The 21448-nt window shown below is 50.3% G+C and overlaps 1 protein-coding gene across 1 annotated transcript; it reads right to left on the bottom strand.

Moving 5' to 3' along the window:
• Positions 1-963: 963 nt before the first annotated feature.
• Positions 964-17529, bottom strand: KIF22 (kinesin family member 22). The gene is made up of 14 exons (XM_056138837.1): positions 17414-17529; positions 10874-11069; positions 7798-7925; positions 7557-7711; positions 7008-7217; positions 6693-6923; positions 6297-6450; positions 6085-6220; positions 3795-3963; positions 3158-3326; positions 2189-2256; positions 1327-1539; positions 1187-1246; positions 964-1102 (listed from the first exon to the last, which is right to left on the bottom strand). The coding sequence occupies exons 1-14, from the start codon at positions 17469-17471 to the stop codon at positions 1058-1060; spliced, it is 1992 nt and encodes a 663-aa protein (XP_055994812.1). The 5' UTR covers positions 17472-17529; the 3' UTR covers positions 964-1057.
• Positions 17530-21448: the final 3919 nt, after the last annotated feature.

The raw sequence follows: 21448 nt of genomic DNA, 5'->3' as shown, positions 1-21448 counted from the left end.
CCCGCCGCGCGCGCGCCCAGCCGGCGCCTCGGGGAGGGCGGGGGAGGGCGCGAGGGAGGGAGGGGGACAGCTGCGCGCGCACCGGGCGCGCGGAGGGGGGGGTGGGACGGGAGGGAGGGCGGACGGGAGGGGGTGTGGGAAGGAGGGGTGGGGGGGCGGGGGGGAGGGGGTTGTTACCTGGAAGATGAAGCTGCTCCAGTTGCCGGGATCCATGGCGGAGGGAGGGAGGGAGGTGGCTCGCGCTCACCCTGGGGCGGGAGGAGGAGGAGGCGGCCGTGGGGGAGGGGGACCCGGCGAGGAGGCGCGCGGGGCGGGCGGGAGGGGGGGAGGAGGGTGGGGGGAGCGGAGCTCACTGCGCGCGGGGAGGGCGGGCGGGGGGCGCGAGGACACACAAGAGGCTGGAGCGGGCGCGAGCGTGCGCGTGCGCGCGGCCCGCGGGAGGGGGGAGGCTCGAGAGGGACTCTGGCGGGAGGAGGGACGGGGGAGCCACCCAGCAGCCCGAGTCGCCCCGAGCGCGAGACCCCTGAGACGGCCGCTGATTGGCTGACGATGGCGCAGGTGGTGGGCGCGCGGGAGACGGGGCGGCTTCTCTCTTCCCCCCCCTTCAAAGATTCCACCCCCCCTCCCTCCGCCAGCGGCCGTTATGTCGCGCGCACGCGCACAGAACCGCTGTCGTTGCCGAGCGGGAGAACAGGGGAGCGCGCGCCGGAGGTACGGATGGGGCGGGGCCAAGCTAAGCGCGCGCCCGCCTAACGGTCGGCGGGCGGCTGGCGTGAGCTTTTTGTTTCCTATCGGCCACCGTCAGGCCCCCTCCCGCCCCAGCCCTGTATTTACAACCTTGCGCTACTTCTTGTTCCCCCAAAGATGGCGCCCAAGGAAGTTAGCGGGGGCCCAGCTGGTGGCCCACCCCAAGGACAGGCGGGCCCCGCCCCACCCTCGCAGCCCCCAAGAATCAGACCGAAGTCCGGGAGTTTGATACTGTATTTACAAAACACGCGGGTTCACAAGGACTTAAAAAACAGAAAACAAAAGGCGGAGGGAAGTTGGCAGTCGGCAGTCAGGAGCCACAGCGCTGGCCTGCAGCGAGACCCAAGATGTTGGCCTGCAACACAGGAGGGAAGGGGGGGCAGTGTTAGAGAAGGGCATGGCACAGGCAGGAGAGAGGGGCACAGAGCTGGGGGCTCACCTTCAGGAAAGACTCCATCTGTTTCCCCGATAAGCCCTCCACGCGCTCCAGGTCCTCCACCTGGCAGGACAGCAGCGATGGCAAAGGGGCCTGGGACTGCCAGCGCCCATCCCCACCCTGGCTGCCCTCCCGCTTCCTACCTGGCTGAAGGGGCCGTGGAGCTCCCTCCAGCCCACGATGAGCTGGGCCTTCTTTTGGCCGATGCGCTGTAGGCTGCGCAGATCCCGGGCAGAGCCTTCATTCAAAAGATCTAGTATTTTTTTGCGCCCAAGGGCCAGCAGCTCCGGGCTGATCTGTAGCTCCCAGCCGTCCTCAGCCTTCTCCTCGGACTCTGAGGCATCCAGAGATTCCAGCTATGAGGCAGAGAGGTGAGTGACACAAACAGGAGAGTTTGCTGTGCAGCTCCTGGCAGCAAACGACTTTGGACTTTCTGCCAAGGCTAGGAGCCTTATGACAGCTAGCTACCCTCAGTCACTCTTTACTGTCGTGTCTTTCTAAAAATCCTTCCCTCTGGTCACTCTCTGCACTAATTTTCATTTTACTGCATTTGTAAAAGGATGTTGCTGTGAAAATCAAATGACTTAATGAATTAAATCACTTAATAAATGTTGTAAGCACTTCAATATGGTCCCTTATCTCTAAGGAAGAAACCCCTTCATCCACAGAAAAGCACACAGAAGATATCCAGTAGATTCCACATCAGCTTTTAAATAATTCTTCCAATGTTACTTCATTTTTTCAGTGTTTAGGGTAGGTTCCCTTGTGGACTCAAAGTTTGTAGTGCGCGGGACCCGGAGGCTCCACAGTGTACTTCAGAGCTACTGACCAAGGGTGAGGGCTAGCAGGAAGGGATCGGCGATAGATACCCATTCTGCCTTATGAGGTATTTGCATGTCACTTGGAAGAGTGACAAATAGCTGTTAAGCGTTCAGACAGGTCTGTTAACTCCATGGCCAGTCCTATTCCCACTCCTAACTTCTCTTAGGCTCTTGCTACTCTCACCTTTCTCTTCCGGCTTCTCTTTTTCAGGATGTGGATTTCAGCAGATGGGGATACTGTCTGCTCCTGAACTGAAAACAAGAATTGTGAACTCATGACAGGCTACTTTCCACCCTCCCTTGTAGTCTCTTGGTCTTCCATTTCTTTTAGTTTTGGGCTATACCTGGCGGTGTTTAGGACTTACTCTTGGCTCTGTGCTTATGGGTATGTGCTTATGTCTAGGCGTATTCCTGGGTAAACACCCTTACCCCCTGTATTATGGCGCAGGTCCCTGGTCTACCTCCCCCCTTTTTTCCACAACCATAATACTCAAGGGTTACTCCTGGCGCTGAACTCAGAAATTACTCCTGGTGGTATGCAGGGGACCATATGGAATGGCAGAGATTGAACCTTGGTCGGCCATTGCTCTAGCCTGAGGTCTACCCATTTCTAATTCCCTAGTTCCTCTCTACCCAGAGTTGGTCTCTCTTTTGTTTTCACATGACTTTTGTTTTATTTGGGGATGCAAGGCCTCACATATGCAAGGTAGGCACTCCAATGTTGAGCTACAAAGTATTCCAACATGGGGCCAGAGCCATAGTATAGTAGGTAGGACGCTTGCCTTGCACATGGCTGACCTGGATTATAGAACCCCAGCATTCCAGATGGTCTCCCAAGCCTGCCAGGAGTAAGCCCCAAGCACCACTGGGTGTGACCCCAAACAAAACAACAAAAATCAAAGTACCCTAACTCCATATAAGCTTCCTTATACACATATTTGGAAGTAATTTCAGCTGGTCTTACATAATGAATTATATACTTGTCTCCCCCACTATATGTTCACGAGTGGTGCACCCACTTCTGCACCAGGTCCTCCTCACTCTCTCAGCTGGCATCTGGTGGAAGGACAAAACTGACTTAAGGGTGGCCGCTCTGAGCATCTCCTCCCTTCTGAGACTTCCATGATCTGTGCTCCCCCGGCCCCATACTTACTCAGTTGTAGGGGCATTACCACAGCCTTTTTGAGAGGTTTAGCCACTGTGGTTGCACGGCGAGCAAGGGGTTGAAGCGCTGGGGGAGAGCAATTCTCCTTCTCCTCTGGGCCCCCAGCCGCCTGGGCCAGCACTTTGGCTTCCAATTCTTTTTGCTTCACCTTAAGCCTCTTGAAAAAGATCAAGGAAAGAACCCAGAACCAAATTCAGGGCTTGAAGGAACTGGAGTAGGGGAGTGAATGTGCAGGACCAATCAGAGAAATTCCCAAAGATAACTGAGGACCAACAAAATAGGGCTCTCCAATGACCGGGGCTTCCCTGAGACAGGAAGGAGCCTGGAAACACTGCAGGGAAGGTGTTCACACAGAAATATCCGACCTTGTATTAAGCTGGGTTTTAGGAAATTAGGTCTAATATTTGTTTATCTGAGTTTTTCTTTCACTTCAAACTTAGCATATCAAATCTCACTGATTTCCAAAGTACACTAAGGACACTCAAGTAGAGGCTGCAGAATTGAGGGACCCAGTGTTGGGTAAAAACTAGATGATGAATTAAGTCTTTGCTCTTCCCTTTCAGAAGATCTTGGAATAGCCTCCCACAGCCAGAAGGAACACCAGACCTCACCTCCTAACATTTACCTCAATCTCTAAATCTTTCTCCTCCATTGTCTTCATGAGCACCAAACGCTCTCGCTTGGGGGTGCTCAGCAGAGGGGCCCCTTGGCTTCCCTGGGCACCCAGGAGACGGTCCAAGCTCAGGAGGCGTTCCAACATGGCCGGGTCCATACTGCTTAGTTTCTGTAGGGGGCTGAGCAAACAGAGGTTACTCTCCTACCTCTCCTCATCACCCTCCCAAGCAGCAAGATCCCTCTCATCGTGCCTTCTCATGGTCTGTTAAGCTTCCAGAACTCTAGCATTAATGTTTGGGGCAACTCTAACCAAGTGTGCAGACTCTGGATGTAACATTTTCAGGAAAATGAAGATAGCCTGTCCCAGTGACCAGAGCGGAAGAAAACAAGCATCTGGGGGTTAAAGACAGCAGTGGCCCTGCCTTAGAGTCACTATCAATCAAAGTGAGATCAAGATGAGATGACAGTGAGGACTGTGTGCACGTCCATTCATAGTACCTGAGGAAATTCCAGAGGAAACAGTCTTACTTGAGCTTTGTCAATAAAGACCTCCAGTGCCCACATTTATCCAGCAGGCAGTAGTAAAGGCCTATTCAGGCAGAGTCCTAATAAAGTGATCATGCCTAACATTTGTTCTGTCTGGAATTTTCCTCACCTCCACATATCTGATTTTAAGCTTTCTTTTTCTGCTGGGTGTGTTTGAGCCACACCCGACAGTGCTCAAGGCTTACTCCTGGCTCTGCACTCAGGGCTCACTGGCACTTGGGAGACAGTATGTGGTGCTGGGGATGGAACCCTGGTTGGGTTCCTGTAAGAGAGGTGCCTTACTTGCAATACTATCTCTCTAGTCTCAGTTCTCCTTCAGGGTCAGTTTGATGCCCTCTCTCTCATAATGCTTAGCTTTATGGCCTGTCTTCTTTCCTACTCTGTGAAGTAGACTCATCAAGAAGATGGCCTGGTTCTTTGTGTAGATGTGCTTGTGAAGAGTGGAGTCAAAATATATGGGTAAACTAGGAGTTCTTCCTTCCACATTCACACAGAATGGGATGCTTCTCTGCCTTATTTTACTCAGTACATCTGCCTACCTATGCCTGAAAGGTAGGCCCATCTTACTGATCTGAGTCTTGAGCTCCAAGATGAGTGTCTTTTTTTTTCCTTCTTCTTTTTGGGTCACAACCAGCAATGCACAGGGATTACTCCTGGGCTCATGCACTCAGGAATCACTCCTGGTGGTGCTCGGTGGACCATGTGGGATGCTGGGAATCGAACCTGGATCGGCCGCGTGCAAGGCAAACGCCCTAGCCGGTGTGCTATTGCTCCAGCCCCAAAAATGAGTGTCTAGGTCTGAAGTTTCCCCTATCTCTGTGCTTATGTAAAGCCTCTTTAACCTGTAACACAATTGTTTCTGTACCAAAATGTTTCCCACTTGTGCACTCAAGAGGAGAATGCTAGCCAAAGCCTTTAGAAAGACAAGACTAAGGGATAGGATTCTGAGTGAACAAGCACTTTTTTGGTGAATCTTTCCTTGCTACTATAATAGTATCCTGGGAGAGCCTGCATCTTGGGCCACCTCAGATCACCTGTTTAGTAGTCTTAGGACTTCCAGTTTAGACACTTTATTTGGGCAAGGGATGGAAACAAGGCAAAGTTAAAACTGCAGTTGGGGGTTGGGGGGACAGAGAGGCAAAGAGACAGCTCAAAGGGCTGGGGCCCCAGGTTAATCTGCAGCATCACATTTCCCTGAGCACCGAGGTTTCCTTGGGCTACTCTGTTTTCCCCAAACAAAACCAACAAACCAAACAAACCCTGGAGTTAGGGAGGGCCAGGTGACCACTAAACAGAGGTGACAGGAAGGTGCATGCATCTGGAGGAGGGGAGGCCATCAGAATAGGCCACACATAGAAGGAACTGAGAGAGGCTTTGTTTACACGAGGGCAGACTCAGGAAAAAGTCAGGATAGCAGCAAGCTCCTTAGAGAGGTGTGGAAAAGTTGAATTTGAGCTCACGAAAGGGTCTCTCAGTGAGACAGCTTTCTACCATCTCCATACTCCTACCCTCTGGACCTGAAAAAACTGATCTAAGTTACTCCTAAATTCAAAAGCAAAAGCAAAAGCAGTCCCCCCCCTCCCCACCCCCCAAACAGCTGCCCTATAGAACATGAGGTTTTGCTAACTGTTTAAAGGGGCTGGAAAGTGGAAAGGGCAGGGATTCAAGGAGAGAAGACCTCCTTCGGGTCCAAGGAGCAGCACCGAGGAGACTGAAAGAGAACTATATCCAGTACTGCCCCCTCCGCTGCTTACCTGAGTTTCTGGGAAATAGAAGCTGGGGCTTCTATGGACTCAGGTCCCTCATTCTCCTCATCCTCAGGGCCCCGAGCTCTCTTTGACTCTGAAGGGCCTAGTTGATCTTTCCGAGACAGTTTAACAGGTGCCAAGACTAGGGAAAGACAGGGGATGGTCAGCATCTGCTGATGCTTGGTGAAGTCAGCAAATTCGCACCACCCAGTCCTCACCATGAGGCTGCAGGCTCTCATTGGTGAAAGGCCGATTGATCACCTCCTTCGACCTGGCAGCAAAGTTGAGTGCAGAGACTGTGTCTAGATAGAAGCGTCTCTCAGGGGCAATGTTGGCAATGAGGATGCTGTGTGCTGAGCCACCTAGAGAGTCCTGAGGATGCGAATTGGGCAGGTCAATCCTTGAGTGCTGATCCTTGGATCCCCAATAGGTCAAAGCACCTGCTTTTCCAGTCCCCCCATTTTTAAATTTTGGAGCCTCACCTGGCAGTGCTTAGGGGACCATGTGGGATGCTGGGGACCCAACCTGGTGGACTGTGTGCAAGGCAAGCGCCTTACCAGCTGTACTCTCTGGCCCCCCATTCAACCCCCTGGTCCTGGGATGGGCGGCCTGACCTGTAAGAGGCGCGTGAGCTTGCTGTCCCGGTAAGGCACACGAGGGAGGCCCTGGTTCAGGGCATCCACCACCTTGCCCAGCACAAAGAGGGAGGCGTTGATGGCCCCACTCTCCTTCAGTCGCAGGCCCTTGTTGCCCGTGCGCCTGTTGTCCTCTGAACCAGCCAAGTCAATCAGATAGAGTTTTCCCTCCCTCTGGCGGAAAGGGGCCAAACGTTCTTTCTGATCCACCTGTGGGTAAGAATGAGGCTTAGTTATGCCAGGCTTACTGCGACTCTAGGGCTTCACAGGTGTGCACCCTGGCAGCGAACACACCTTCACCAGGAGCACAGCATGGCTACGGGAGGAGCGCTGGTTGAGCCGGGTGGCTCCCACCGTCCGATTCCGACTAGCTGGTAAGAAGTGTTGCTCAAACTCAGTAAAGCTGCTGATGGGCTTCTGCATGAGGCCTGGAATCAAGATGTTTCCCCGGCAGTCTTCTCGGATCACCAGGTCTCCCGACGCGGGGTCCAGAAGGTCTAAGACCTGTTTGAGCAGTAAGAGGTAGGGCCAGTTTTCCAGGTACAAGCTGCTTGTTTCCTGGGACTAGTCTTCTCTGCTGGGTTCCCAAGTGTTACCTCAGTGTCTGTCTTTCCAGTTCTTACCTCCTTGCCCAAGTTGCATCTTATTTTTTCTAGAATGGCATCTTATTTTTCATTGCTGGGAGACTACGCCTGGTGATGCTCGGGGGTGCAGGCAATGCTGGGGTTCAAACTTGACCTTGCATATGCAAGGTGAGTACTCTACACTTGTCACTTCCCAGGCCTGAACTATGGCTTATTCTAAGTCTTTGTCTTTTCCCTCCAGTCAAGAGTGGGGCCTTACCTTCTCCTGGTAGATCTCTAAGTAGGACATACTGACGGAGAGCGCCCAGGGCCGGCCCTCAGCGCCCTCTTCCCGTGTGAGCTGCAGAAGGTCCATGAGAGCCCGGGGAATCACACCAGGTTGCTCTGGGCTGCCCAGCATTGTGTGGGTCTTTCCTGAGGCAAGAGTGGAGAGAGCCATGAGCGCCCTCCCCGTCCCTGCATACTTCCTAGCTTTCTCGGAGCTTTCGCTGCTCCCTCACCTGCTCCTGTGGGCCCATAGGCAAGCACACTGGCATTCTGCCCTTCCAGCAAGTGCCTGAGGATGGGCTGCACCGATCCTGCATAGATGTCCTGCTGAGAACTCCTCTCCCCGTAGAAAGCGTCAAAGCTGCAGACAGGAAGAAAGGGTGAAGCTAATGGATGATTCCCATCCCTAGAGCAGGGTGGGGAACATCAGGCCTGTGCAATCATTTGTTATAGCCTTGGTACATGATGGGATAGACGTGTAGCCTTCTCCTTGCGTGCCTGTGGCCTCTCTGCTACATCGCATGATCTATGAATATGTTATAGCCAAATGGCCCTTGACTATAGACAGTTAAAACCAGCCTCAATTCAAGAATCTCCGTCCCTTCTGCAAAGACCTTATGTACCGTAGGCACCTAACGTACACCTGCTCCATCCGTTAGGAATATAGTGATGTCACAAACAGAGAGATGCATCTGAGTTCCCTGTTTCTGGCTGTTTTGTGATTTTTATTTATTTATTTTTACTTTTTGGGTCACACACAGCGATTGTCAGGGGTTACTCCTGGCTCTACACTCAGGAATTACTCCTGGCGGTTCTTGGGGATCATTTGGGATGCTGGAGACCAAACCCAGGTCGGCCACGTGCAAGGGAAATGCCCTACTCGCTGTACTATCACTCCAGCCCCTGTTCTATGATTCGATGAGGAAGCGAATCCCTTATTTTGCTGTGAATCCAGAAACAGGTATGAAAATATAGTAAAGGAAAAATTGATTCTCTTTGAGAGAGGATGTTGCCAGAAACACAAGCAAGCTATTCTGGGATCATAAACAGCACAAAGACAAGAAATGGTCTGAAAGGGCAGAGCTCTCCCCAGTCCTTTCCATGCCCTAGTCAGGTAGAATGTGTACAACATAATACTGTTGGCAGAGGATGGGGCTCACGGCTGAATGAGTTTCAAATGTTTGTAGCCCAGGTCCTACACTCAGGTAGAGAAGCTGTGGCTGAGATTACAGCTGGGTTAGTGGAAATGCAGGGCTGTAGGTGTAGGGAATAATGCTGAAAACTATAGTCAGATTGTCAAGACTTAAATTGAAGCTTACAAACTTTTTCTGTAAAGAATTAAAGAGAGAAAGAGAGATGGTACAGTGTGATACACTGGGGTGCAAGTCATATAGATGACGGTCCTGGTGATGCCCCCCGCACTGTCAGGATGGGGGGGGGGAGCCTAGGCATTGAGGGCCTGCATTGAGCTGTGATGTGAATCTGCACTGAATGGTTGGTGTCTTAGAGGGACTCCTGGGCTGGGAGCCACTGCCCACCCCAATAAAAGATTGAAAAGAGTTGGACTGATAGTACAGCAGTCATGCCGCTGACCCGATTTCTATTCCCAATGTCCCATATGGTACACGCCCCAGCACCACCAGGAGTGATTTCTGAGTGCAGAATCAGGAGTAACCCTTGAGCATTGCTATCGCTTGGTGTGGTTCCTAAACAAAATAAAACCAAAAAAAAAGAGAGAGAGAGAGAGAGAGAGAAAAAGAATTAGGGGGCCAGAGAAAGAACTCAATAGGCTGAGTACTTACAAAGCATGCAAGTTCAATCCTTGGTACTGCATGTGCATGGCCTCCCAACAACCACCTGGTACGGCCCCCAAGTACACGTAGCCAGGAATAGCCCCCAGTCATTGATGGGTATTTAAAATAAACAAAAATGAAATCAACAAAAAAAAGTAGATAGGAAATATTTGAGACTTTGTCAAATATTTTATTTGAGTCAATGGTTTCTTTCACAACTATTTAACTCTGCCATCAGAGCCAGAAAGCAGTCACAGAAAATAGGGAAATAGGTGTGGCAGTGCTTCCCGATATGTAAGTGAACACAGCTTTATTTCTAGAAAGACCCCTGGTCAGATTACGCCTCTAGGCCAGAGTTTGCCACCCCTGGCCTAGAATGACAGGCTAAGAAATCTGAATTTCTGATGGAATCTTAGAGTAGCTGCCCTTGTAAACTCTGCCCACAAATCTGGGTGGTCTTCTCAAAGCCCCACTCAACTATGGCTTGGGTTGGTTGGCCAGTCTATGTTCTTCCACCCTTGCCACAGCTCCTCAAACTCTAGCCTGACTCCCTGGCTGCTCCTTTCCCACTCAGCCTATGTCCTCCATGAGACATCACTTGATCACTTGATTCCCCCGTTATTCATCGATTTACTAGAGCGGGTGCCAGTAATGTCTCCATTCATCCATGAGACATATAGGACATATATACCCTATGTTATATGTGTCCAATTCAGTTTCCAGTTTTTACCCACAGAATTCTCCAGAGGACCCAGTACAGTGAGTACCTGGAAACATCTGTTTATTTATATAAGATTTTTTTTTTTTGCGGGGCAGGGGGGCGCGCAGAGACATAGTACAGTGGGTAGGAAGCTTGCTTTGCATGCAGCCAGTCCAGGTTTGATCGTCAGCATCCCATATGGTCCCCTGAGCACTTCTGAGTGTGTAGCCAGGAGTAACCCTGAGCATCACCAGGTGTTGCCCCAACACAAACAAAAAAAGTTTTAGGTTCCTGCAGTTACTTGGAGCTTATTACTGGATCTGTGCTCTAGAATTACTTCTGGTAGGCTCAGGGGACCATATGGGGCGCCAAGAACCATACCCAGGTTGGCCACATACAAGGCAGGCGCTCTACCCACTGTACAATGTATTGTTTCAGACTAAATGATTCCATTGTGACTCAGGTGGGCACTGCTTCCAGAGATATTGCACACTTCCTGCAATAGAAACTCTTTTCCCACTCCCTTTGTTTTTGAGTCACACCTGGGCTAAATCCTGGCTGTGCGCTCAGGATCACTCTTGATGGGCTCAGGGGACCTCATGGGATGCTGGGTGTGCTGCACAGAGGCACCTTACCCCACTATACTATCTCTCCAGCCTCCGGAACATGTATGATCGGACACATTAAAGTGTAGGAACAAGTTTTTCGAAGGAAGATCAAGGGTCTTGAGAAGGCAGGTCTGAGAAACTAGCTGAGCAAGTAATAATGTGAGCAGGCCGGGAGAAGGGTGGGAGGAAAGAAAAGCCTGAACCTTACTGGTATTTGAGAGTCTCCTGGTGATTCCTCCAGTTGGCAACCTCTAAGGAACAGCTGTCCAGGCCCCGTACACAAGGTGGCTCACTTGTTCCTGCTGGCCCATCCACAAATGGCCGCAGTCGCACAGCCACCCTGACTCGAGCTGGTGGTGGGCGGCGGCCGGCTCCAGCCTTGCTTAGCCGACAGCGACCCGCTCCTGTAGAAGAGAAAATGTTTGGCATGACGGATGCAGGCAGCACAGAGAAAGCAGTGACCAGCTTTGCCGAGGGGTAGGAGTTTGGGGAGAAGCTACTTGATGTAGCTGAGCTCTGACGGCTGCACAGGAGCTGGTCCAGAATCCTAGGCAACAGAAACAGCATGAGCAAAAGCATGGCCACGGTGGGACTCTCTTGAGGCGGCTCTGGTGTGTTCTCTAGAGTGAGCAGAGGACAGAGAACAGGAATCAAATGCACAGTCTCAGGTGCAGTGGAGGGTTTGGAGGGAAAAGATTATCTACAGGTTGGGAACTGAACTATCTTATTTACTTTATTAACACTGGTTAGAAGCACATCTTTAATGTTCCTGAGAGGCAAGTTCTCTTCAGAAGAGCCTACGGGCAAAACAAAATCCCAGATTTAAGAAACCAGGATGTAAAGCACTTGCCTTTCCTATGTGAAATCTTCTCCCTACCCCATTCCTCCCGTGTGTGTGTGTGTGTGTGTGTGTGTGTGTGTGTGTGTAGGGGACAGGTGTGTCTGGTGGTGCTCAGGACTTACCCCTGACTTTGCATTCAGGGATCACTCCTAGCTCGCTTAGAGGACTATACGGGGTATAGGTCAGCCACGTGGAATGCCCCCACAGCTTATTTCAGGAGAAGCTCTGGCCATGCTGTAGATGTCCCCATGCTTGGCGTCACCCCTCCCTGCTCTAGAAGTAGTCCAAGTGGAACGCAGACTAATATTTTTGTAGAAAAAACTTGGAAGATCTTGTTAAGATGCAGATTTGGTTCAGTGCCTGGGATGACACCAGAGATTTTCAGCTTCTTTTGAGAGGAAATGAGGCCGCAATGCTCAGGACAACCCTGGAAGTGTGTGGGGTGTCATGTGGTGTGGGGGGCACTGGACTCAGGGCCTAGCCCTTGAACTGTCTCTCCAGCCCAGATTCTGAATTTCTAAAGAACTCCCAAATGCTGCTGCCAATATTGGTGGGACCTATTCTGAACTGCTTGGGCAGAATAAACCAGCACCCAGTGAGGCTGTTTGAAAGATTAAGAGTTAACATTTGCCCTCACTTGAAACTAGTGAATGGAGCCAGAGAGATAGTACAATGGGTAGGGTGCTTGCCTTGCACAGGACCAACCCAGAGTTTGATCCCCAGCACCCATATGGTCCCTGGAGTCAGCCAAGAGTGATCCCTGAGCACAGAGCAAGGAGTTTAAGTTCTGAGCAACACCAAGTGTGGCCCCCCCAAAAGAACTGCTTTACTTTTCTGTCTTGGGGTTTTAATGCCAAGAATTACATACAAACTCACACAAAGCAAACCAATAATGATGGTTTTCTCTTGATGGGGGATTATGAGTTACCCAGTTCTTTAATACTGTAATGTTTGTACTTAAAAAAAAAAGTTCTGGGGAGAAATAGCTCAACAAATTGGAGTGGTCAGCCAAGAATGTCCTCCCCCCCCATCCCACCCCCCCCCCATCTCCAGGTATGATTCCCAAACCAAAAAATAAGAAAAGACATTGTAGATGTGTTTGGAAAAGAAGTCAGAGAGGCAGTTCCCAACTTTTTTCCCAGCTTAGTTTGCAAAAGACACTGATATTCAATCTGCTATTTGCAAGCATTCAATTTCCTTTGTGGAATTTAGTCTAAGTTATCTTTGAGGGGAAAGAAAAGATCATGAATTATCCTCATTATCAGTAAACAATGAAAAAAAATGTTCGGCCACATCTGGTGGTGTTTAGGAGGTCACACAGTGCTAGGGATTGGATCCTGCCTCCAGGAAATATAGCATGTTTACTGGCCCCAAGATAATTATTTTTCCAAAAGTCTATTTTTGTGAAGATTAAATAAACCAAAAAAAAAATCTTTTGAGGGTGGTAGTAGTTATGTTACACTGGGAGCATGCCCTGCTGTAGCTGACAGCTAACAGCAGAATTCAAACCAAGATCTCCTCTCCAAAGATCTGCTTTTAATGAGGATGGCGTATTATCTCCCTATTTAGACAAAATGGAAAAAGATCTTGGCAACTCTGATTTTCTCCTTTTCGTGAGGGGCAGCAAGTGGTTGCTGGTAAGCCACAGACCTCATAAAAGACTGATATAGAAATAGCAAGACCAAAATGTGGAGATGCTTTCATGGAAGACAGCTACAGAGCAAACAGCTTGTTTCAAAACATCTGCCTCTTGGCCATCCCAGCTCAGAGTGGCCAGCATCCCAACTTGGGAATGTTACTCCTCTCTTTGACTCTATGTGGTTTCCTCTTCTTGCTCACATTTCCTAAATAAAACTTTTACTTAAAAAAAAAAAAGAAAGGGAGGTCCTCATCTTTTCCTGGGGTGGGAGAGAGTTGGGGTCATACCCAGAGGTGCTCAGGGCTTACTCCTGGCTCTGCACTCCAGGGTGACTCCTTATAGACTCAAGGAACCATATTGGGTGCCAGGGATCATACCCAGGTCTGTCTCGTGCAAGGCAAGTGCACTGCCCACAGTACTAGCTCTCTAACCTTGGGCCCTCTGTTCTTTAGCTAACAGATGAAGCTCACTCTTTTTTTTCCTTTTTTTTTTTTGCTTTTTGGGTCACCCCAGCTATGCTCAGGGGTTACTCCTGGCTCTGCATTCAGGAATTATTCCTCGCGGTGCTTGGGGGACCACATGGGATGCTGGGAATGGTACCTAGGTTGGCCATGTTCAAGACAAGTGCCCTACCACTGTACTGTCACTCAGGTCGCTCACTCTAGTTTACAAAATATGCCGGCACCTATATTTCCTTTGATCCTTATTGGCAACCCGTAATACCAGTAGCAAGACCAGTCAATGGAGTGCCCTAGTAACCATATAGACAGGCCCATGCAGATGAGGAAACTAGGTACAGAGATCCACAGAAGCATGTGAAGATCAGTGATCAATCAATACAGGGGAAGGAAAATCTGTGATGTGGAAAAGGCGTAGACTTGGTCAGAAGTTAAATTCCAACTCTAGTGTTTATAAGCTTGTGGCACTGGACAAATGACATAATTTTTGTGTGCCTTGTCTATTAAGTGGGGTGGCGATGTGAAGGGTAAGGTAAGTCTGGTGGGGTAAGACGCCCTGAATGTAAACCCTAACCCTATCTCTAACAATAATCAGGGGAAATGATTTTCTATTCCTGTGCTTCAATCTCAATTTCCATGCCTACAAATAAAAATGCCTACTCATTGGTAGTAAAAGCAGTAAATAAGGGAATTCCTGTAAAGCTGCTTAGAGCAGCATTTGTACTCTGTAAAACTTACATAAGGCATTTAAAAAAATTTGCTTGTATTTATTTTTGCAGTTCTAAGGATCAAATCCAGGTCTTAACCAGTAACGCAAAGCAAGCTCACCACCACTGAGACACATCCCCACCCCAATATCTTATTCTATACTCACCTGCATTTTCCTAAAGAGGAAAGAAAGAAGAGAGAAGTTACCTAACTTACCTGTGGGGGGTGGTGGGGAAGGGGGAGAGGGAGAGAGGAGGAGAGAGAGGGAAGTGGAGGGAGGGGGAGGGAGAGGGAGAGAAAGAGAGGGGGGAGGGAGAGGGAGGGAGAGAGGGGGAGGGAGAGAGAAAGGCGCTTTAAGTGGAGTCAAACTCTGAGTTCCATGATATAAAATAAATTCCCAGGAGTTTTCATCTCCTTCATTATGTCCAAGGACAGCAGACTCAAAGACAATCTTCGCCAATAGCAGTATGACCTTAACTTCAAACCCTCAGCCTCTCTTTATAGAAATAACAGGATTTGCCCTTAAGAATCTGTGGCATCAAAGAAATAATGTATATGTGGTACCCCACAGCAATGTTCAATAAATGTCAGCAATCATTAGCATTGCTGGGTGTAACCCAAAAAAGCAACAAAACAAAATCAATCCTCAAATCTCTCTACAACCTCTTCTTCCTATGCTCCCCCATTTTTTGGTGGGGGAGGGGGGTTTACACCAATTCTGGTGATACTCAGGGGTCACTCCTGGCTCTGCACTCAGGAATTACTCCTGGAGGTACTCAGGGGACTGTATGAGATGCAATGTTGAACCAATGTTGATGCAGGGATTGAACCTGGGTAGGCCGAATACAAGGCAAGCAACATACCGGCAGTGCTATGACCCCGCCCCCTCCTATACTTTCTATCATAAGCAAATGGAACCAACCCTCCAAATGAGGTATTTTTCTGTTGGGGGGGGCACACCTGGCAATGCTCAGGGATCACTCCTGGTGGTGCTGGGGGGCCATATGGGATGCCAGGAATCCAGGTCAGCTATGTGTTATCTTTCTGTTCCCAGATGAGGTATTTCTTAATTTCCCATTCTCTAACATGTCAATTCTACCTACATTATGCTTATATTTTATGACACATATTAATACATTTTATAATGTAAAGTTCTACACATAGGTGTGTATAATCACTCCTGCAGTGTTGGGAGTCTCCAGGGCCTCGAATATTCAAGATATGTACTCTACCACTTGAGTCACATCCCTGGTCTCGATTCCACACTCTGCCAAGATGGTCATCACCTCTATTTCCTTCTGCCTGTAGACTCCCTCCAGCCATCATTCTGCCTCCACTTCCTGCCTGTACCATTCACTCTCAGCCATTGTGAATATCCTTCAGTCCCATCACTCCAGGCCCTCTCACGCCTAGTGCAAGGTGTGAGGGAGTGTCTCTCTACCCCCTGGAACTGACTGGAAATCTCATCCTGATTTGTCCTCAAAGACCTTTCCTGGGGTTTCCCCCCATGTAGGTGGTGAGGCGCAGCCATAGCTCTCTGGCTTCATCCAAGCACTCATCACTCTCCCCAGAACCGCTTGCTCTTTTCCGCTCCTCATGTTTGCCTGTGAACTCGATGAAAACAAGTCTCTGCTCTTTCCTAGTCCCAAGGCCCGGCAGAGTATGATCTCTGGGAGCTTTGGTGGAACAAATTCAGACCCAGTACGTGAATCAACCTCAGTGTTCATTTCCTGTGTTTATTAGAAAGTGGTTCACCAGTCTTCTTGCCCCAAAGCTCACAATCCAGGAGAGGCCAGTGGAAATAACTGCTGATATCACAACAATCTATCTCAGAGGTCCCCAATCGTATTTGGCTTTCTGCTCACTTTCCAGAGGAATAATTACAGAGCACCACCCCCAAACTCCCTTGTTGAAGAGACCAGCTGGAGCCTCACCCCCCACCACCTCAAGCTGCTACAGCCCTGGGTTGCTCCAGTGCCCTGGGGGTGGGTTGGGATTATTCACTTTGGGAAATAGTGAATGGACTAATCCATCACTAAAATGTTTGAGGTGGGCAAGCCTGACACATTTTTATTTTTCCTCTTCCCCATGCCCCCAGATCCTTTGGTTTTAAGACTTTATCTTCTATTGATGAAGAAACTGGGCTTAAAGAGAGCACATCTTTACATCCCTTTACATCACAAGTAAGATCAGCTGGTGGTCTTTTTGGTCCTGCCCAGGCCTGGCAAACCTCAATTCAGACTCCGAATATCAGGCCTCAGTGAAATCTTCCCAGACACCCCAGGATTTGCTTCCAAGTCTACACTCCTCAGCTGTATGTTTCCTAGGGCGTCTCATGACCCGTCTAAGTGGCCCTGGAGACGGACCCTGGGCTAGGGAAGAGGGAACGAATTACACCTCCTAGGTGGGTACCCGAGGCAGGTGTGGATCGTTCTGGGGGGGGTGGGGAGGCCTGGGGGCTGTCTTCCAAGGAAGGGTCCGTTCCGGGGCCTGTTAGCCAACGGGGGCTGGAGTCACACTGCCAGGGTGCGGGTTCAGACCCCGATATTTACGTGCTGTCGTAACTCTGGGCGGGCGAGAGTAAGCACCTTCCCACTGCCCCGGGAGCCGCCGAGACGAGTCCCCCCACCCCCGCCGGTCAGGAGCTTGACAACAGCTCCTGGCGCACGGTTAGGAAGCAGCTCGTTTCACACCGGGCGGGAGCGGGAGAGACTCCAGCCGTCGCTCTGGAGCGGGGAGTCCCGGGCGGCGTCCGCGGGCTGTCAGTCCACTCGGGGCAGCGGACCTGGACCTCGGCCCGCCCCGCGGCTCGCGGCTGTCACGGTTCCCTGCGCGGCGTGTCGGCGACGATGGGAGTCACTGTCCCCAACTCACACGGCGCGCCGAGAGGAGCGCTGGGAGCCCGTGAGGCCCCGCAGCCGGAGCCGCGGGTCTCGCCGGGGCTCACGGACGCCGGCGACGAGCCGGAAACCGAAAGATCCGAGAGCCAGGCGGGCGGGGCGGCGTGAGGCTGGACCCTCGCCCCCGTCCCCACAGCCCCTCCGGGGCCACCCGCGGGACCCGGACCTCAGCGCCCCACCCCGCCCAGGCGAACTCGCGTACCTGAAGCCGCCGCCGCCATCTCACGCCGCGCCGACCTCGCGGGAACGCCCGCGTCCATTCCGCTCGCGCCTCGGGCCCGCCTCTCCCATTCGAATTTCCCGGTGTCCCGCCCCCTCGTCGAGGCTCCACCAATCACAGCTACGTATTGCCGGAAGTGCCTGCTCGTGGCCCGCAACGATCCCTCCTTCTCAGGCTCCTCCCCCCACCCCCCAGCGGGGTCCCACGAGAGCGTCCCGGGCCGAGGGCGCCTGCGCGCACGTTGGCCGCTCAGCCGTTGACGTCGGGGCCGCGCTACGGCGCAAACTCAGGCGCATTGTCTACATTGACCGGCAGGGCGGCGGCTGAGCACAGTGCGGCTTTCGAATTTCGGGGGTGTAGGTTTATAATTGCAGACCTTGCGACCATTGTTTTGTAGTCGGCCGTGAATCTATTAATGAAGCACCGACTGATCAGAGGCACTGAACCGATTTGGTCCAGAAGTCTATCTCCTACTGGCTGGAGCCAGGCTTTGCTGGCAGACTCAGGTTCAACACCTGGCATCCTAGTTCAATCAATTCCTGGGGCTACCTAACTGAGCAGGGAATAAGAAACCCCTGAGCATAGTAGGGTGTGACACAAAACAGTAAATACAAATGAAAATGGTAAATTTTATGTGAATTCCATCTGGCTGTGCTCCTAGGCTTCCTTTGGCTCTGTGCTCAGGGATCACACCTGGCAGTGCCCTGGTTGGTCACAGGCATCTTGACCTCTGTAATATCTCTGCAACCTGTGTCTGCGTTTTAGAAACTGCCCCTCAGTTACGATAACAAACTCCTCACTAATGTTACAAAGAATAGCCTAAATTGGAGTCACTAAGGACTTGTTACCTAAATCTGGTTGCAGTTTCAATTTTCCCCAGGAATATAATTTTAAACACTCAGTTTGAAATTTCCTGGTCAGCACCAGTGAGGTGATCCACCTAATATCCTTTTGTCCCCCAAAAGAGTAATCCTTATTTTCATTTATGAGTTCCTTGTCCTGTCTTCTCTCTACCCACAAATGCCTTCTCTTTTATTTAACTAAAGACATTCTGTTTGCTAGACTATGCAGCCTAGTTCTGAAATCATTGGATAAAGACATTTTGGCCCTCAAAATTACTGAGTTTAGTATTTTTTTTTTTTGTCTCTTCATTTTGGGGAGGGACACATCCAGCAATGCAATGCTCAGGGGTTTTTCTTTTTTGGCTCAACTCAGGAATTTCTCCTGAAGGGATCATATGTGTTTGCTGGGGATCAAGTCTGGGTCAGCCACATACAAGGCAGAAGAGTACCTACTACCTATTTCTGACCCCTACTTTTAATTTTTTTAATTAGAAGTATTATTCAAAATTATTATTATTATTATTATTATTATTGGGCTGGAGCGATAGCACAGCGGTAGGGCGTTTGCCTTGCACGCAGCCAACATGGCCGACTCGAGTTCAATTCCTCCGCCCCTCTCGGAGAGCCCGGTAAGCTACTGAGAGTATCTCGCCCACACGGCAGAGCCTGGCAAGCTCCCCGTGTCATATTCGATATGCCAGACACAGTAACAACAAAGTCTCCAATGGAGACGTTACTGGGCCCGCTCGAGCAAATCGATGAACAACGGGAGGACCGTGACCGTAAATTATTTATTATTAACTTTTGGGTCACACCTGGCAGTGTTCAATATCCTGGCAGTGCTCAGGGGACCATATGGGATTCTGGGGATTGAAACAAGGTTGGCCATGTGCAAGTCAAATACCCTAACTTCTGTTCTATCACTCCTTATTTTTTATTTTGGGCCACACCCAATAGTGTTCAGGGCTCACTCCCGGCTCTATCCTCAGGGATCACTTGTGATGATGCTTGGGGGAACTGCAGATGGTGCCTGAATCAAACCCTTGTTTTGTTTTTTTTTTTTTTGCTTTTTGGGTCACACCTGGCAATGCACAGGGGTTACTCCTGGCTCTGCACTCAGGAATCACCCCTGGCGGTGCTCAGGGGATCATATGGGATGCTGGGAATCGAACCCGGGTTGGCCGCATGCAAGGCAAACACCCTACCCACTGTGCTATCGCTCCAGCCCCTGAATCAAACCCTTGAACCAGATCAGCCTAGTGCACTCTCATAACCCCTGTACTCTCTCCTGCCCATTGTTTTGTCTCTTTAGTAGGATCAAAAAATTTCTTGGTAAGGTAGATTCTAGAGCAGAAGTACTGGTAGATGCGGCAGAAGCTGGGAAAAGTATTCGTTACGCCCGCCTGTCCTTCGCCAACTGCAAGACCAAGATGACTGCCCTCCGACGTCCTGATGGAGCCATCACATCCTCCAGAACGGCAATGGAGAAGATTATCCATGACTTCTACTCAAATCTCTTCGATAGCCATGTCCACTTGCCAACATACCAAATTCCACAGGATGGATATGTCGTTCCCAATGTTCTCCCTTCTGAAATCCAACACACCATTTCGTTGGTAAAGAAACAAACAACACCCGGCCCAGACAAGGTCAGACCTGAACACCTGAAGAACCTGCCATCAGTACTCATCAATACACTGGCTCGGCTCTTCACTCGCTACCTGTCTGAATGCAAGGTTCCATCCCAGTGGAAAACCAGCAGGACTGTACTACTGTTCAAGAAGGGAGACATCCATGACATTGGCAACTATCGCCCGATCTGCCTATTGTCTGTCATCTACAAGTTGTTCACTCGAGTCATCCTAAATAGGATTGGCAGAACACTAGATGAAGGACAACCATGCGAGCAAGCCGGGTTCCGCAAAGGATTCAGCACCATCGACCATATCCACACAATAACCAAACTCATTGAGGTTTCTTGGGAGTTCAAGATGCCGCTCTGTTTAACGTTCATTGATTTAAAGAAGGCCTTTGATTCTATTGAGATGGAATCGGTCATTGAAGCCCTAGCCAATCAGGGCATTCAAGCCCAATACATCAAGATCCTCCATGAGCTGTATTGCGGATTCACTACCAGGATCTCACCATTCTACAAAGAAGTGATCGTTGATGTCAAGAGAGGGGTTCGGCAGGGTGATACCATTTCACCGAAACTCTTCAGTGCCACCCTCGAGAACATCATGCGACGACTGGAATGGGAAGGAATGGGAGTGAAGATAGATGGTCGGCAACTACACCACCTCCGCTTTGCTGATGACATTGTTTTAATAACACCATACATCAGCCAAGCGGCACAAATGCTGGTCGACTTTGACCGTGAGTGTGGAAAGGTAGGACTACAGCTGAATCTTACGAAGACAATGTTTATGAGAAACAGCCTCGTTCCTGATGCCCCATTCGCTCTCAATGGAACGACCATCTCTGAATGCAACAGCTATGTGTACCTAGGTCGAGAAGTCAACATGACAAATGACCTGGCACCCGAGCTACGCAGGAGGAAGAGAGCAGCTTGGAACGCCTTCGCCTTCAAGAACGTCGAAGAAATAGCTAAGAGGATGAAGAACCTCCGGCTCGGCTCCAGGCACATCTCTTTGATTCCACTGTTCTTCCTGCATTAACATATGCGTCAGAGACCTGGGCCCTACGCAAACAGGATGAGAATGCTATTCAGGTCTCCCAAAGAAGAATAGAAAGAGCTATGCTTGGAATATCACGTTTCACTCAAATGAGAGAAAAAATCTGGAGTTCCGACGTCCGTTGACGATCAAGGATCAGGGACGCTGTCTCATTTGCCAAGGTGTCAAAAATCAGATGGGCTGGTCACGTAATGAGATTTAAAGACGACCGCTGGATTAGAGCTGTTACTGACTGGATTCCACGGGATGTCAAAAGACCGCGTGGCCGCCCACCTACCAGATGGTCAGACTTCTTCGTGAAGATCATGAACGATCGGCTTGAGGCTCTTCATGTTCCCAGAGTGAACAGATGCCATTGGGCTACACTAGCACGCGACAGGGACAAATGGAGACGTTACTGGCGCCCGCTTGAGCAAATCGACGACTAACGGGAATTTAAGTGATTAAGTGAAGGTAGATTCTCAGAAGACCCAGTAGCT

The sequence above is a fragment of the Sorex fumeus genome, unplaced genomic scaffold (genome assembly GCF_029834395.1).
Source record: "Sorex fumeus unplaced genomic scaffold, SorFum_2.1 ptg000130l, whole genome shotgun sequence".
Taxonomy (NCBI): Eukaryota; Metazoa; Chordata; class Mammalia; order Eulipotyphla; family Soricidae; genus Sorex; species Sorex fumeus.
The sequence above is the reverse complement of the archived record's forward strand: the minus strand, read 5'-3'. Positions and strand labels throughout refer to the sequence as shown.